The 15,706-nt window shown below is 43.5% G+C and overlaps 1 protein-coding gene across 5 annotated transcripts in view; it reads right to left on the bottom strand.

The window, feature by feature from the left end:
* Positions 1 to 994: 994 nt before the first annotated feature.
* ARHGAP40 (Rho GTPase activating protein 40) overlaps positions 995 to 15,706 on the bottom strand; it is a 68,914-nt gene continuing 54,202 nt past the window's right edge. For 4 of the 5 annotated variants that reach the window (XM_067554409.1, XM_067554411.1, XM_067554410.1 and 1 more), the window contains exons 8-15: positions 15,558 to 15,635; positions 15,111 to 15,270; positions 10,457 to 10,539; positions 9,098 to 9,304; positions 8,329 to 8,469; positions 6,478 to 6,638; positions 5,444 to 5,499; positions 995 to 3,107 (exon numbers count right to left, since the gene is read on the bottom strand). In XM_067554409.1, the coding sequence (XP_067410510.1) occupies positions 3,001 to 3,107; positions 5,444 to 5,499; positions 6,478 to 6,638; positions 8,329 to 8,469; positions 9,098 to 9,304; positions 10,457 to 10,539; positions 15,111 to 15,270; positions 15,558 to 15,635 (993 nt within the window). In that variant the 3' untranslated portion in view covers positions 995 to 3,000. The remainder of the gene's footprint in view (positions 3,108 to 5,443; positions 5,500 to 6,477; positions 6,639 to 8,328; positions 8,470 to 9,097; positions 9,305 to 10,456; positions 10,540 to 15,110; positions 15,271 to 15,557; positions 15,636 to 15,706) is intronic. The other variant, XM_067554412.1, reaches the window with a different exon arrangement.

Below are 15,706 nucleotides of genomic sequence, written 5' to 3'. Positions count from 1 at the left end.
CCCTTTGTGTTTTCATGTATAAAGGACATCTATTGTCTCAAAGCACACTATATTATTATACTTGCCATTTACAGCCAGATTTTTAGAAGTGTGCACAAAAAGTCTGTAATTTACATGTACGAGCCAGATAGTTGTACCTGCAAATGGACGAGGAATGTTCAGTTACATTAACCGTGCATGCAAATTAGGCATGCATTTTGTATACAGATTTGAAAACTTTGAAAAAAAATTTGCCTAAGAGATAGAATATCCCTCTTCCTGATAACTCTAAATCATTACCCCCAGCAATCAATTGATGGGCATTTCCAAACATTCTGAAGCGTTCATATCTCTCTGAACAACTGGGCTGAGTTTGGGAGAAGAGGGAAATGCAAAATCAGCTGCTTATCTGCTTGGGAGGTGGGGGGGGAAAGGGAGTAATTTGTTTGTCCCTGGTTGGAATGCTCAGCTCCAGTTCTCGATTGGAGATATATTGCAGAGACTTGTCAAATGTCACTAGACAAGTTTTACATCGAAAAAAATTGAATATATAAATAAAACCACCTAGGATATTAGCCTACGGGTGGAAAAAAAAAAGAAAGCTACATGATTTAGTACTTTATCAGGGATGCATCTTACAGTACGAGCACCTTTAGTAGGGGAGCATGAATGGGCTCATCTGCACACTTTTAACTCCCACATCATTCATGAGATGATCCCCTGCTATCCAAAGATGGGCCACCATGCAGCAGCTATTACTTTAGAATGTTGTAGTCCCGTTTCGTTAATCTCTGCTGTGTTTTTGTTCTTTTGCTAACGCTCATAACAATCGCTTTGGCCAAGATTTTCAGAAGCGACCAGTCATTTGTGGCCCTAGTGTTTTGAGGGCCCAAACAAAGAGCAGCTGGAATTTCAGGACTTGTGAAGCACCCCTCCTCTGAAAACCAGGCCCCTTTAAAGTAACCTAAGTAAGGCCTTCTCCCATTCCCAAAATTGAGGCAGCCATAGTCGTTAGTCATTTTTTAAAATCTTCACTTACAATTTGAAATTTTTATTTAGGCTGTTTAAAAAAGGATTAGAAGAGTGGAAGACATGAAAGTGATGATCCCTCAAATCCATGCATCTGCATATCATAATTTTTATCTAAAACAATCGAAACAAGCAACAGACAGTCTCATATATACAACATCTTAAAAAATCAGCATCGTAAATACAGGAACAACATCAAGACTAAGAAGAATTCAACAGAATATGGCTCAGCTGTTTCTCAAGCATCTTAATCATCTCAAAAGATTTTAACTGGGATGAAAAAAGGAAAATCAATCTATATTTCAAGTGCTCTTACAAGAAACTTTATGATTCCAAATGGGGAATAGCAACAGCTAAGTATCAGCCTGAGAAAACAGTAAAGAGAATCAGTTCAGACAGCAATGGACACAATTCATTTAGTGAAAGAAATAATACTGAGATTGTCTCCAGTGTGGTTAAGGACGGACAAAGGAAGACTTTCTGAAGTATACTTGAAGGACAGAACTGTCTGTGACACATGGATATCATTTACCAATGTTTAAAATACATGATATTGCAAGCTGGGGGTACAGTTAGGTGGGTGGATTTGCTGCACATTCCACAGACTGTGTATAGCGGGCTCCCACATTCCTGAGGGATTTCAGCACAGCTGTAAAGGACAGTGACACTTCTGAGGTATTCTTCCAGAGCTGCATTCCAGTTCACATGTTTACGCAGCCAAGCAGGTGGTAACTATTCTGGGCTCTCCACAGATCCACAGCATTCATACTCCAGAGTCATGGAAGGTTGCAGCCAGCACAAAAGAGCCTCACTCAGTGCCCACAGTAGCCTGAGGGAGTCTGTAGTCAAAGATGATCTCCACACATCACTTAGATTACCTTTACCTCAGCAAGGAGTGTAAGAAGCTGTGTGGAGCTGTGGTGAGGTCAGACTAAGCCTCACATTAATGTTGATTTTGCAGGCTTTAACATATGCTCTACCACACCCAAACCAAGCCCAGTTTGGTCCCTAGATAAGGACAGAAGTGCTTAGAAATACAATAAAAAAATTCCTCAAATACAGTTCCAGAATCTCTCCTCTGCCACCTTTTACTATGGAAGAGTCACAAAGATGAGCAAGCAGCAAAACGAGATGCTGGTCCTTCTTTCAGTGTCAGAGCACTTCACATCTTGGGTGCAGCTATTACTATTTTCACTGTGCATTACCAACAGGACTTGTGCAAGAACAGATAAGCAGTTCCTCTGCAGCATGCCTCCTCTAGCAGCTAGTCCATCTGAAGAAGGGTTGATACCAAGTCCATGTTTTTCCATGGACAGCTACTTTTCTTGTGCGCAGCTTTAACTGTAGATGTTACATGATGGATGCCGGCCTCTCCTTACATCTGGCTACTCTGGGCATCCATTACATCCTTCATGAACAAAACCAAAAATGTCCTAACTCTTTTCAGAGAAACCATGAGACTTGGGAGGGAGGGAATGCATCTAGTTCTCCCAGCACCGTACATATAACGCTCATTGAAAAGTCCATGAAACTTAACAAATGCAACACAAGAAGACTAGACTGTTGATAGTGCTAGTTGATTTGACCATCTCTCTCCTCCAAAATGAGGGTGTGGCCAAAATAAAGAACAATGCAAACCCAAAAGGATTAAGAGATATTCTACCACGTTCTTCCTCCAGGACAGATCTCTCCTCCACCTTCTCTGCAATTCTGCTTGCAGGTGCTTCACGAAGAGTATTCACACCAGCTGGATTCTGTGACCTAATGTTGACTTCCATTGGTTACCAACTCTCAAGTGCTCTCTTTTTTTAGCCTGCTGTTACTGAAGTAGTAAAACAAACAAACAAACAAAAACAAACAAATCAATACTGCTAATTTCCCTCCAAAGTAACAACCTTCTTCCATTCTGGGATGCCACATTCATTAAAAAAAGTTCTAGCTTTTTGCTCATGCCCAGAAAATTGAAACAAAAGTTTGTCACTCATGCTTTCCCTAGAGCATCCATGGAAAGGACGGATTTTGCCTTATAATCCATTCAGCATGGGGGTTGACTTGGTACAAGTCTAAGAGGTATGTATCTGGGTCCAGGCAATGTTCACCTGTTGGATAAAAACACAACATTTTAAGAAGTATTTTGCGCTCCCAGTCCTCTGGTTATTACTTTTTCCTGTGTCTAGCATTATTCAAATTATTTGAAATATATATGTGCAGCTATTTAGGGCAAACAAGTTTCATGAGTCATAGTAATAGCTACCCCTGTTTTTAGAAGTGGACTCATCATGGATCAAGTTTTAAGAAGTAGTCGTTTTCATTTGTGTACATGCAACTTTACCCGTACACTTCAGGAACATTGATGCTTGCAGGTAGGAAAAAAACAATTCCCCCTCCCTGCTGGTGATGGGTTTTGTCTGTATGAAGTTTTATTAGTTGTTTGTGCATTTGCTGGAATCTGATCTGAGGCCTAGTTTGCACAAGAAAGTGTGGCTGGTATAACAATTTGGTTATGGGTGTGATCTGTTTTACTGAAATGGTTATTATACTGGTAAAAGTCCAAGTGTGAACAGTTATACTGGCATAAAAGTGACATATATCAGTATAGTCATTTCCTTTCCCATACAGGAATAAGCAACATCAAAATTACTGCATCCCCACTAGAAGGATTGAACCACTTTAACGCTACTGGTGAGCTTAAAGCTGTACAACTTCGAGTTTAGAAAGGGCCTTAGTGTGCACGCAGTGGTGCTGGAGAAGTACAGGCACAGAAATGGGTTACAACCCAATCTTCCCTTTTAAAACGTTTTTAAACAACAAAGTTTCCATACCTGTGTTACTAACACTACCTTAGTTTATTAAGGTTGACAAAATTTGTATTATTTCATTTAGTTTTCACTGTCTATGCTGTTTATTTCACCTTTTTCATTTCAGTTTGGTCATTGTAGATCATGAATAATTTCCCCCAGTGGTGTTGTGTTTTTGTTTGTTTTTTAAGTTCTGCAGTAAAGTTGACAATGTTCCTTAAAGTAAATTACATTTACTGGGCCATGCTCCAGCATAGTAACTGAACCGGTAAAGACCCTTGAACAGATACACTTTTGTTACCAACTTCAGTCAGTACAGCGAACCAGCCTACCATCCTCATTCTCAGCTTTGGCCTTTTAATCATTATAAAGGTACCATAACACAGTATTAACATCCAAGAACTTTAGTGCTGGGAAAAGCCTTCATACAGATCACTCACAGCCTTTGGATCTGGTAGGAGGGATTAAGTTGCTTCTATCAAGCAGACAGAGTCCCTGGTCTTCTGTTGATACTACAATGGAGAAGCATTAAAGGCAGACTTCTGCAGATAGACAGAGTTATTCTCTTGATAATCTGGTAACTCTTTATAGACTGACATTACAGAAATTCCATCTTCATGCTTAGTCCACACTATCTCACCACCATGTCCTCTATACTCATTAGGAGAGACTCTCTTTAGGAATTCCTAATACCATAAAAAATCTTATCAGTCCTCACAAGACAGGCAGTGACCAGCTAGAACCTTGAACTTGTTGAGCCAGTTGCTATCAGGGAAGGACGACCCGAACAGGTTGTTCGCTAGTTCATTCTTGAGTAAGTTTTCCAGTAGCATTAGTCTTTTCCTTTAACATTTAATAGATGCATTGTATCATCCTCATATTATGGTACAGGATCATTTTACTAATGCTGCTGACTTATTCTTTAAACAGGATCAGGTGTACAGTGGAGATTGACTTACAAGAATAAAGTTGGGTTTGGTTAAAAAAAAACACTGTATGCGAACTAGAGGATGGCATAGGATGGGATGGCATTGGTCTGGATGGCTGCGTAGCTCAACGTTAAAGCCACAGGCAAGTTCTGCAGGTCATTCAGAACTAGTGCCAATAAAGCTTTTCTGTTATGGTGAAAAGAAGTAGACATGTACCTGGTTCTGCTGCATTTCAAAGAGGAGTTACTTTAGAAAGTGTAACTATTTTAGGGCCATGTTTTCAAGAGTGCTCTACTGTCACCACCTGAACAAAGTGGACCAAATTTTAGAAAAAGAGTTCAGCTCCTACAATCTCCCATTATTCCAAATGGCCTTGTTCTCAACAGAAGCCGATCACACGTGTTGGCATGGAGTTCTTTTGGATGTCTGGGCTTTAACATTTTTAATGGGCCCATTTTTTAATAACTCCCCTCTCTATCAAGCTAGATTGCCTTGGTAACCACTTCAAGGACTCTCTGAACCACTTAGGCAACAGAGGGTCTTGTATGGACTCTGTGTACTTGGGTGAATTTCACCCATGGCGAGTATAGTTTTGCTCCACCTTTATCAGAACCCCCTCCCCTAGCCACACTTTCTCTCTTAATTCCCCCACTAATGCCCCAGAACCAAGAAGAGACATGCAGCTGTTCAGCACCAAATCTCACGTACTTATATTGCCGCCTACTTCATACAGGAGCAGGTTCATAGACTCGACGGCACCATTACTGCAAGAGACAAAGAAGAAACACTACAGTGTAACTGGGCTTTGTACAAAGCAGGCCAGAACAATCACATTGAACTCAGCAGTTCATGTTTCAAAGGCCAGAAAGGATAACAGAAGCTACAGGGTGCAGGGCAATAGACTCCCCTCACCCTCTTGGAGTGCAACTGTTGAAAAGATCACCCAAGAATCGAGACTGATGCGAGGCAGACCCACAAAGGGCTGGCAAAGGATTAGCTTCTCAGATGGAAAACAAAGGGCATAAAATCAATGTCTATCAGCAGCATGCACCTTGGACTGACAGCCTATTCAAGCTGCACTCGCCTGCGTAAGGAACACTGCAGCAGCCTTTCGTAGGGATGGTAGCTGATTATTGGGATAGTAGCGCGAATGCTTTCCAATCTAATGTGACAACTTTGATTGCCTTCTCCTTCACCCTCCTAAGCCTGGACGTACCCTGCTTAAGGATGAGGTGCAAGAGGTGCATCAATGCATGCCTCCTGAAAATGCTGCCAGATATAAACAATTGTCTGGATTAGCACAAAGGGTGATATTTTGGCTGCTAAGTAAAACTGACACCACCTCTCTCTCCTGCTTCACTGCAATCTTCAAAACGGAAGCCAATAAGGGTCCGTCCCCCCCGGAGGGGCATCCATCCCTCCTCCCCAAGAGAATCTTGCACATATCGCTACAGTTCACCTGCTCTCTAGCACCCAGAGGGCAGCAGACCAATAGATGCTCCAGATCTCCGGAAGCCTGCACAATGATGCAGTCACAATTTAAAGGAGATTAGGGTTTCCACTGCCTCCACCCCCCCACACACACACATATACTTCAGAAGGTTTAAAACAGCAAACCAGAACGAGACACTGAATGCTAGTCACTATATATAGCCCTTCTGCCGTCGCCAGCCAACCCCTGCCCACAGAAAGAGAAAACATGTGGAAACTGGACTACTCTGTTGGTTTATAACGCCTTTTACCATTTGATGAGGTTGACTGTGTTGACAATACTCCAGCCATTCTGGCTGACGTGCTTCTGAAACTGCCTCAGGACATCAGCAGCTTTGGTTCCATTGTTCAAATGAACCTCTAGTGAATCCTTCATGAACAGAGATGTCTGGACTTTCACTGTCTTGGAAGGCTAAAATAAAAAAAAAAAAAGAGGGAGGGGGAAGGGAGAACATGGGGGGAGAGATACGGTTTTAAAAGAAAGACACTGGCATCAATTAAGAACAAGAGATGTCAGTTTTCTAAAAAGAGGTGGGAAATTGTGTACAAGTACAAATCCAATGGCCTGTTGATGAGATTTACACCAGGTAGAGATGTGAAAATACAGAACTGTCTAAAAGCAGCAACGATTAAAGAAATGGACTTTTGTCTTAATATTGTAGCCAAGAATGGAATTGTTGGTCTTTTGGATACAATTTGGAATAGAATAGGTGGGGTGCCCTCTGGTGGTCATGGATGGTATAGGCATTAAAGCTGGTGGTAGAAACTTTTGATGTCGCTATTATTCTGTCAGAACCTTCAGTTCCACTGAAATTGAAAGCTTAGTGAAATTAAGTTGATTTGCCTGAATTTCATTTTGGAAGAAAAACCTGAAAAAGAGTTCTGAAAGCACTGAAATGCCCCGTTGCAACATTTTTCTAACAAAACATTCTAATTTTGTCCAAACAAAAAAGTTTTGAGCAACCCAAACCTATTTTTTTAAATTTTCTTTAATAAAATTTCAAAGTGTTCAGTTTTGGTTCCATTCAGAAAAAAGCCAAAATTTCAAAGTCCCAAAATCCTTTGTAAAATTGAACTTCTATTCTCTGCTCAGCTCTTTAAAAGTTTTATAATGGATGTCCCACAACACACAGTTCTTCCTGCTTAAATTATACTCTGTTTGCTCCATAGTGGATAGCTACCAACTCTATAAAGCAGCAGCTGCAGATAACTGCATTGTATAATGTGGGGTGTGAGAGTGACCTGTCCATATTGTTTAATTGATCTGCTGGTCTCTAATTTTTTGAATAGAGAAAAGCCAAAATTTGCAGGTACACCATGGTCAGTGCATCACTTCCTAACTTTGGCACATTTTCCCTTTAAAAAGAGAGGCTCCCATTTGGTAACTGCTGTTTTAAACCGAGTTTGAATAGGGTTTGTCAGCACCCACGGGAAAGAAAGTGGCATGGAAACAAGTACAGTGAATCATTATTACTTTATTATTATTTGTATTACCGAAGTGCCTACAAGTTCTAGTCATGGACCCATTGTTTTCTAATATCCAGCACAACCACATGCATCTTTCCTCACTAACACTGGTATCATGGAACCCTGCTGATCAGAACACGTGTTTTGGAAGCACAAAGGCAGAGCAGGAGAGACAGACAGGTAGCTAAAGGCTGCTGCCCTCCTCTCTAGGTTTCTAGGATTTCTGGCTAGCATTGGTAATAAGAGCCTGTGTGTATCAGTAAGATAGGCCAGTATGTCCTCTGTGAACATACAGGGCCAGATCCTCAGTTGTGTCAAGTTTACACTTGGTACAGCTGAGAAGACAAGATTCAAGCACCAGAACTTCAAATTTCCCTCCTCACATACACAAGCCTGAGAGCACATAACATCTAGGCCACAGCATTTGTGCAGCTCAAAGAGGTGCACTGGGTGTGTTTTCCAGCAAGTCAGTGAGATGAGATTTTGAGGAGTTTGTTCTAATGTTTTTAGCAGTTTCTTTTTAATTTTGAGTAAAAAGAAATTTAACCCCTCAGCATATACTCATCACTCATAAGGGGATCTTTAACAGGATATCTTCATTCAACCCCATCCCTCAGAGGGTTCGGCTTGCTTACTTCTGCCTGGTTCTTCTCCACCTTGTCCTTGTCTGTGTGAATCTTCCGTAGCAAGTTCTTAATCCGTTTGTCGTAGAACTGGTACCTCCGGCTGCTGCTCTCATTCAGTTTTCTCACTTGAGCTAGCAGGAAAGAGGAGATCTAAGGGAAATAAAAACAAACCAATAAATAGAACAAATAGAGTGGGGCGGGTGGATGGATCCCTTCAAGGACTAGACAGTCATTTCTATAAAGCTATTCTGAAAGCACTGGGCTCCAATATATGTTGACAGTGACCGTGGAACATGCACAAGTTTTCCCTACATTGAAAGATTGATGGGGAAATTAGAATATTGTGAGTGAGGGGTGGCATATCCCCAACCACTTTCAACCCTGAGTCCTATCTATTTGCAGGAAAAAGAATACCTCTTGGGGCATCTGCAGAAAGTTACTCCTGAAATGTCAAGTGTTTTTTAAGAGACTTTTGGTGGCTGTGTTTCTTTTTTGAGAGAGAGGATTTGTCTTTATGCTTATCACATTTACAGGCCAGATCACTTGCAGAGAAATCAGTCAGACTTTCAAACACTTCTAAAAAACAACATTCTGTAGACATAATATTTTGCCCATCTGCCTTCAGAGCAGTAGAGACAACAGCAGAATTTAGCCAAAAAACTTTTGTCTACAGAGTTCGGTTTCCTTTAAAATGTTCAGGACTCTCTCACTCTGAGTCACGTCCCCATCTGGCTAATGCACATGTTGCTATCATCCAACAAACAGTCATGTGACTTACAGTCCAAAGCAAGTCTTGGTAATGGATCATCATCCGCACAACATCAGCTGCCCCCTCTGCTAGCTGCTTCTCCTTCCCTTCTGGGATCTTATTCGGCAGTCCTTTATGCATGAAGAGATTTGGAGCAATGACTGTGGAAACATTCCAGAGATTCATTTTGTTCTTTTTCTCTCTAGCAACCACTTTACTGAGAAATTCCAGCAGAGCCTGAAAGAGGGGGAAAGAGATTCGTGTTTTCAAGACATCTGTGAACAGTAAGATTCAGCAAACCTGATTTTGCAAGAGCCAGGTGAGTCAGTGGGTTAACGTCAATAGCCTTTCACTTCTGAAGATCTGAGTGCATATCCTAAATTAGGTCACAAATGTAAGTGGGCTTGATGGTTAGGTCCGAACACTAAGAAGTCATCAGTTAGTTGCACCAAGCTGTGTGGTGGATTTTGGAGGGTCAAACCCACAAGTCAGGAAAGATAACAAGGTAAGCACAAGGCAGATGAGGTCTTCTTCCCTGACCTGTGACAGGTTGCATCCTTTGGAATTCACTCTGAATTTCAGATTCCAAAGATCCCACAAAACACAAAGCTTCACTCAGGTGAAACAGACAAGCGTCTCCTGTTTCTACCCAAAACCAAAACCCATCCCAGGCTACCTGAGAACACTAGATCATTTGACCAATCAAACCCGAGTTTTAAAGTTACAATAGTTCTGCAGGACTCCCTTATGGAGATATTGCACTTTGATCATTTGGAGGTGCTGAGCAACTTGGGACCTGCTTGTGGGAATTAAGGACATGGCTTCTTGAGTACTCCTGACACCTGGGTCCTCCAAACTGCTAGAGAACTGAAATAAAATCCAAATGTCTTGCATTGCCACAAAGCTGACCCAGAAATAACATTCTCTTGTTCAAAATTAGATGAATAGATAAGGGAGGGATTTTAGTGCAGTCTGATCAGTAGGGGTAGAAAGTTAAAACTTTTGCAACACTTTTTTCTACATTTTAACAGATATCATATAGTAATCACAAAGATCAGCTGCATCTTGGTATCCAAGAGCCAGGAGACCTTGGTCAATGGATATTCTAATAGGAAGAGCCATAATGTCAAACCTGGGCATAAGAGATGCACCCTGACAAGGCATGACTCCTGCTGCTTCTGCGTTTGCATGCATAAACTGGGCAATCTCACTTAACTCACAGGGGAGTTTGTTTGGCCCAGGCATCCACACCTAGACACGTTAATGGAGTTCATACAAGATCAAGCGCAGATTGCTTATACCTCTCTCTATATGAGGTATTAAAACATAGGTTCTCTGACAGGATTCACATTCTCTCACACAACTGACACAGTAAAAGGTGGTTATTACCTTTAGGGTGTTTCTGTTGGCCTCTGGCAGAATCAGGATAAGTAGGTTGAGAGCTTGCAATCTCTGCTTCAGGTCTGGAATATCTACAGTTGGAAGAATGCATTAAACACCAACAGCATAAATGCAAAATAATCTGAGTCTATTAAACACCTAAGTCAGCCTGGCTCCCACACGGAATCAGAGCTCTGAACATGCTGGTTGTGAAACATGTATCACTAATATGGGAAAAACTCAAGGATAAAATGACCAGAGCACCTCAGTGATTTAGGGCTTGTCTACAAGATACTGCATTATGGACTGCAGCAATGTGGAAGGGGAGGTTACTTACTGTAACTCACAGTTCTTCAAGATGTGTGGTCCCTATCTGGATTCCATCCTGGGGATATGCATGCACGCCACGTGCCGGAGCCGAAAGTGTTGAAAGAAGTGTCCGTTGACCCACGTGCATGCCTCGCGTTGCCCACGTGGTGCATCCGAGGTCTTATATGTCTGCACTGCTTGACGCCCCCTCGGTTTCCTCTTACACCTAGGCATTGTGCCTTAAGCAGAGGGGACAGGGGATGGGATTGGAATCCAGATAGGGACCACACATCTCGAAGAGCCATCAGTTACAGTAAGTAACCTCTCCTTCTTCTTCGAGTGATGGTCCCTGTGTGGATTGCACTGTGGGAGCGTAGCTAGTAGTAACCAGTATGGAGGCGGGGCTAGGACTCCGTAGATGCCAGAGTTTGTAGAACTGCAGCGCCCATTGGCGCGTTAGTAGAGGCGGCATTAGTCAAAGCGTAGTGAGCCATGAACATGTGTATAGATGTCCAAGTTGTGTTTTGCAAATGTCTTGCCATGGGACATTGGCAAGAAAGGCCGTCATGGTCGCCTGTGCTCTTGTGGAATGTGCTCTGATACGAGGTGGAAGCTGAACATGACAGAGTGAGTAGCATTCCTTTATGCAACGAATAATCCAATGGGAAATATGCTGGGAGGAGAGCGCATGCCCCTTGCTATCGCCAGGAAGAGCTTTGGAAAGGTCCTGAAGGGGTGAGTGTGTTGTAAATAAAAGGCTAGTGCCCGTCTGACATCGAGAGAGTGTAGGGTTCTCTCACTGGTAGAGGAATGCGGCTTAGGGTAAAAAGCAGGGAGATGAATAACTTGGTTGAGGTGAAAGTGGGAGGCTACTTTAGGGAGAAATTTGGGGTGAAGTCTCAGTGATACTTTGTCCTTGTGAAAGACGGTAAAAGGAGGGTCTGCCATCATGGCCGCTAGTTCACCAACAAGTCAAGTTGAGGTAATAGCTACGAGAAAGATAGTCTTCATAGAGAGAAACAGAAGGGCACAGGAGGATAGGGGTTCAAAGAGCAGCTTAGTAAGAGTGGAGAGGACAAGATTCAAATCCCAAGCTGGAGTGGGGTCCCTGACTGTTGGGAACACATTAAGTAAACCCTTCATAAACCTAACAACAATTTGATGACTAAAAACCAGATGAACCCTCCACAGGTGGGAGGAAAGCGCTAATGGCCACTATGTGAACTTTTACAGGGGAATGCGAGAGCCCTAGCTGCTGTAGGGAGAGGAGGTAGTCTAGGATGGTTGGAATACTCATGGTTGACAAGGGGTGATAATTGTCTGACGTTCACTGAGTAACACATCTCCATTTGGCCTGATGATAAGCCCTGGTCATGGGACGGTAGCTGCATGTGAGTACCCGTTGCACTGGGGAGGATCAGGCATTGTCTACCTACGAGCCCCATCCGAATACCACGCTGTGCGGTGGAGTGGTGCTGGGTTGGGGTGCTGGATGCAGCCAACTTGTTGGGTAAGTAGGTTCGATATGAGAGGGAAGAGGTATTGGAGGGTGGGGTGGGTCGACAGGTGCAGTAGGTCTGAGTACCAATTCTGTCCAGGCCAAGACGGGGTTATGAGTACAATCTGTGCCTGATCTTGTTTCAGTTTACTGAGTACTCGAGGAATGAGTGGAAAGGAAGGAAAGGCATACCAGATGTCCGGCGTCCATGGAATGAGAAAGGCGTTGCCACCCCTGGAACAGAAGAGGGGAAGTTTGTTTGTTGCTGAGGCAGAAAGGTCCCATGAGGGGATTCCCCACCATTGGAAAATTGTCCGGAGCGTGGGGTTGTGGAGTTCCCATTTGTGGGAGTGATGGAATAAGCGACTGAGCTCATCCGCAAGGACGTTGTCTGTTCTCGGTAAATGTGTCACTTGTAATGTTATATTGTGCCTCATGCACCAGTTCCATAGGTGGATTCCTTCCTGGCACAGGGACAGGGATTTGGCCCCATCTTGCTTGTCTGGCGATACGTTTGGCGACGTTGGTGTGGGTTGGCGCTCAGGTGGGTCCATTGGTGCCACCTCTTGGTGTGCATGCGGATGCATAGCTTCCTTCATAAGCAATTTTCTAAGTCTAAATTGCCTTGCTTCTCGTGTTCTGAGTGGGAAAGATTGGTAGATGGAGCACCACATTACAATATGAGATCCATAGAATCATCAAAGGGACCTCAGGAGGTCATCTAGTCCAACCCCCTGCTCAAAGCAGGACTAACCTCAGCTAAATCATCCCAGCCAGGGCTTTGTCAAGCCTCAGCTTAAAAACCTCTAAAGATGGAGATTCCACCACCTACCTAGGTAACCCATTCCAGTGCTTCACCACCCTCCTAGTGAAAAACATTTTCCTAATGTCCAACCTAGACTTCCTCCACTGCATCTTGAGACCATTGTTCCTTGTTCTGTCATCTGCCACTACTGAGAACAAACTAGCTCCATCCTCCCTGGAACTCCCTTTCAGGTAGTTAAAGGCTGCTATCAAATCCCTTCTCATTCTTCTCTTTTGCAGACTAAATAAGCCTAGTTCCCTCAGTCTCTCCTCATAAGTCTTGTGCTCCAGTTCCCTAATCATTTTTGTTGCCCTCCGCTGGACTCTCTTCAACTTGGTTACATCCTTTTTGTAGTGGGGGGCCCAAAGCTGGACACAATACTCCAAATGCGACCTCACCAATGCCAAACAGAGGGGAATAATCACTACCCTCCGTCTTCTGGCAATGCTCCTACTACTGCAGACCAATATGCTATTAGCCTTCTTGGCAACCAGGGCACACTGCTGACTCATATCCAGTTTCTTATCCACTGTAACCCCCAGGTCCTTCTCTGCAGAACTGCTGTCTAGCCCATTGGTCCCCAGTCTGTAGCTGTGCATGGGATTCTTCCATCCTAAGTGCAGGACTCTGCACTTATCCTTGTTGAACCCCATCAGATTTCTTTTGGTCCAATCCTCCTATTTGTCTAGGTCACTCTATATCCTATTCCTACCTTCCAGGGTATCTACCACTCCCCTTAGCTTAGTGTCATCTGCAAACTTGCTGAGGGTGCAATCTACCTACCCCATCCTCCAAATCATTAATGATTCCCCCAAACAATATAGGCAGTGCGAATGTTCATCGCCTACAGAGAAAGATCGCGGGCACGAGGCGCAGCTCTTGAAGCCCTCCTGTTTTGGCATAGTCCTCCAGACAAACAAGGGGAAAAACTAACTTAAATCTCTGACTCTAACTTTTTAACAACTTACTAACGATCCGCTAATGATTAACTAACAATTTACTAACTATTCTACTACTAACCATGAAAAATGTTTACTTGCAACTCAGGTCTGAAGAGGAGAAGATGTTCCGACTCTAGCCAGGAGGCAGTAAGAGGAAAACGAGGGGGTTTCGACCAGCACAGACATATAAGACCTCGGACGCACCACGTGGGCAACGCAAGGTGTGCACGCAGGTCAACGGACACTGCTTTCAACAGTTCTGGCCCCAGCACATGATGCGCACGCGTACCCCCAAGGTGCAATCCACATAGGGACCATCACTTGAAGAAGAATGTAGCATGCTCTCACTGCCTTGTATAGACTCTGCTGGTGCAAGCTAAAAGGCACCTAGTGCACATTAACATGGTCCTCTTTGAAAAGGGACAGCAGCAGCTGCAGGACTTGAGAAATACACTACGCTAGATGGATTGTTTATGGAAGCAACCCATGTTTTTAGACAAAAGCCACATTCTAACTCAGAATCAGAGGGGAAAAAAGAGAGAGAGGTTGTGTGTGCGTGTGCATTGGATCTGGTAAGAGGCATGCAATCCATGTGGTAGGGTAGGCTATGGAGGAGGCAATGTGGTCCAGTGGAGAGGGGGGCAATGGATTGGGATTCAGAAGAGCTGGTTTCTATTGATGGTTCCACCACTGACCTACTGTCTGACCTGGAGCAAGCCACTTCCTCTCTCTGTGCCTCTATTTTCCCTCCCATCCTTTATCGGTCTTATGTACTTACAGGATAATTCTTACTATGTATTTGAACAGTGACTAATGCAATAGGGCCCTGATCTGAGTTGGGGCCCCTAGGTGCTACTGTTACACAAGTAATAAATAACACTATTGGGATACTTGAAGAGTGCCATGCAGACAATTTTTGTACACAGTACACAACTGAAAATAAGAAAGAATTTAGTGTTTACATAGAGACACTGCACCCAGTATCCTGAATTTGATCGACCCTAGTTTGTATCTGTCTAGAACACAAAAGCTTAGGAGAAAACAAGAGCAATAGAGCTTTGAAGAAAAACCAAGGCTGCTAAGGCCAGGCTGTTTGGAAAAAGGACTCACTCTGCACAGCAGCGAAAGCCGGCAGATACTCGGCCGTCAACAGAGGGGTGGGCAGCTCCCGAATGAACCTCTTCAGTAAGCCAGACACATCGTTCTGGCGGACCTCATCCCAGTGAAACAGACCGGTATAGAAGTCACTTTCCAGCTTCTGCTCCAGACCCTGTAAAGGGAGAAAACACATCATCACTTTCACTAATAAACAGAACAGGAATCCAACAGGGGGATCTTCTATAGGGCAATCCATCAACAATCCAGATGCTGCAAAGTGCTTCATATCGTAGACCTACTACTAGGTTCTCCAGCAGTGAATATTCCTCATTGTGTTGGCAAGATGGCTGGGAGGGTGGGGATCACTTTAATTAAGGTTGATACTACAACTAAGGCTTATGCAACATGATCACCTGACACGTACTCCCGTACTTTAGAGTACTACCCAAATGACTATACCTTAATCCTGGTCTGGGACCCAGAAACTCTCAGGATGCCTTCATTGTCAAGCCCTTTCTTCTCCAAACATGACAGCAACTACAAGGGAACAGAAAGCTCTCAACTACATATCTGAAGGCAGCCTTTTCAGATTATGGTTCAAGGCCAAA

The sequence above is a fragment of the Emydura macquarii genome, unplaced genomic scaffold (genome assembly GCF_026122565.2).
Source record: "Emydura macquarii macquarii isolate MOO-44397 ecotype Brisbane River unplaced genomic scaffold, CSIRO-AGI_Emac_v2 contig_1483, whole genome shotgun sequence".
Classification (NCBI taxonomy): Eukaryota; Metazoa; Chordata; order Testudines; family Chelidae; genus Emydura; species Emydura macquarii.
This window is presented reverse-complemented; position numbering and strand designations above follow the sequence as displayed.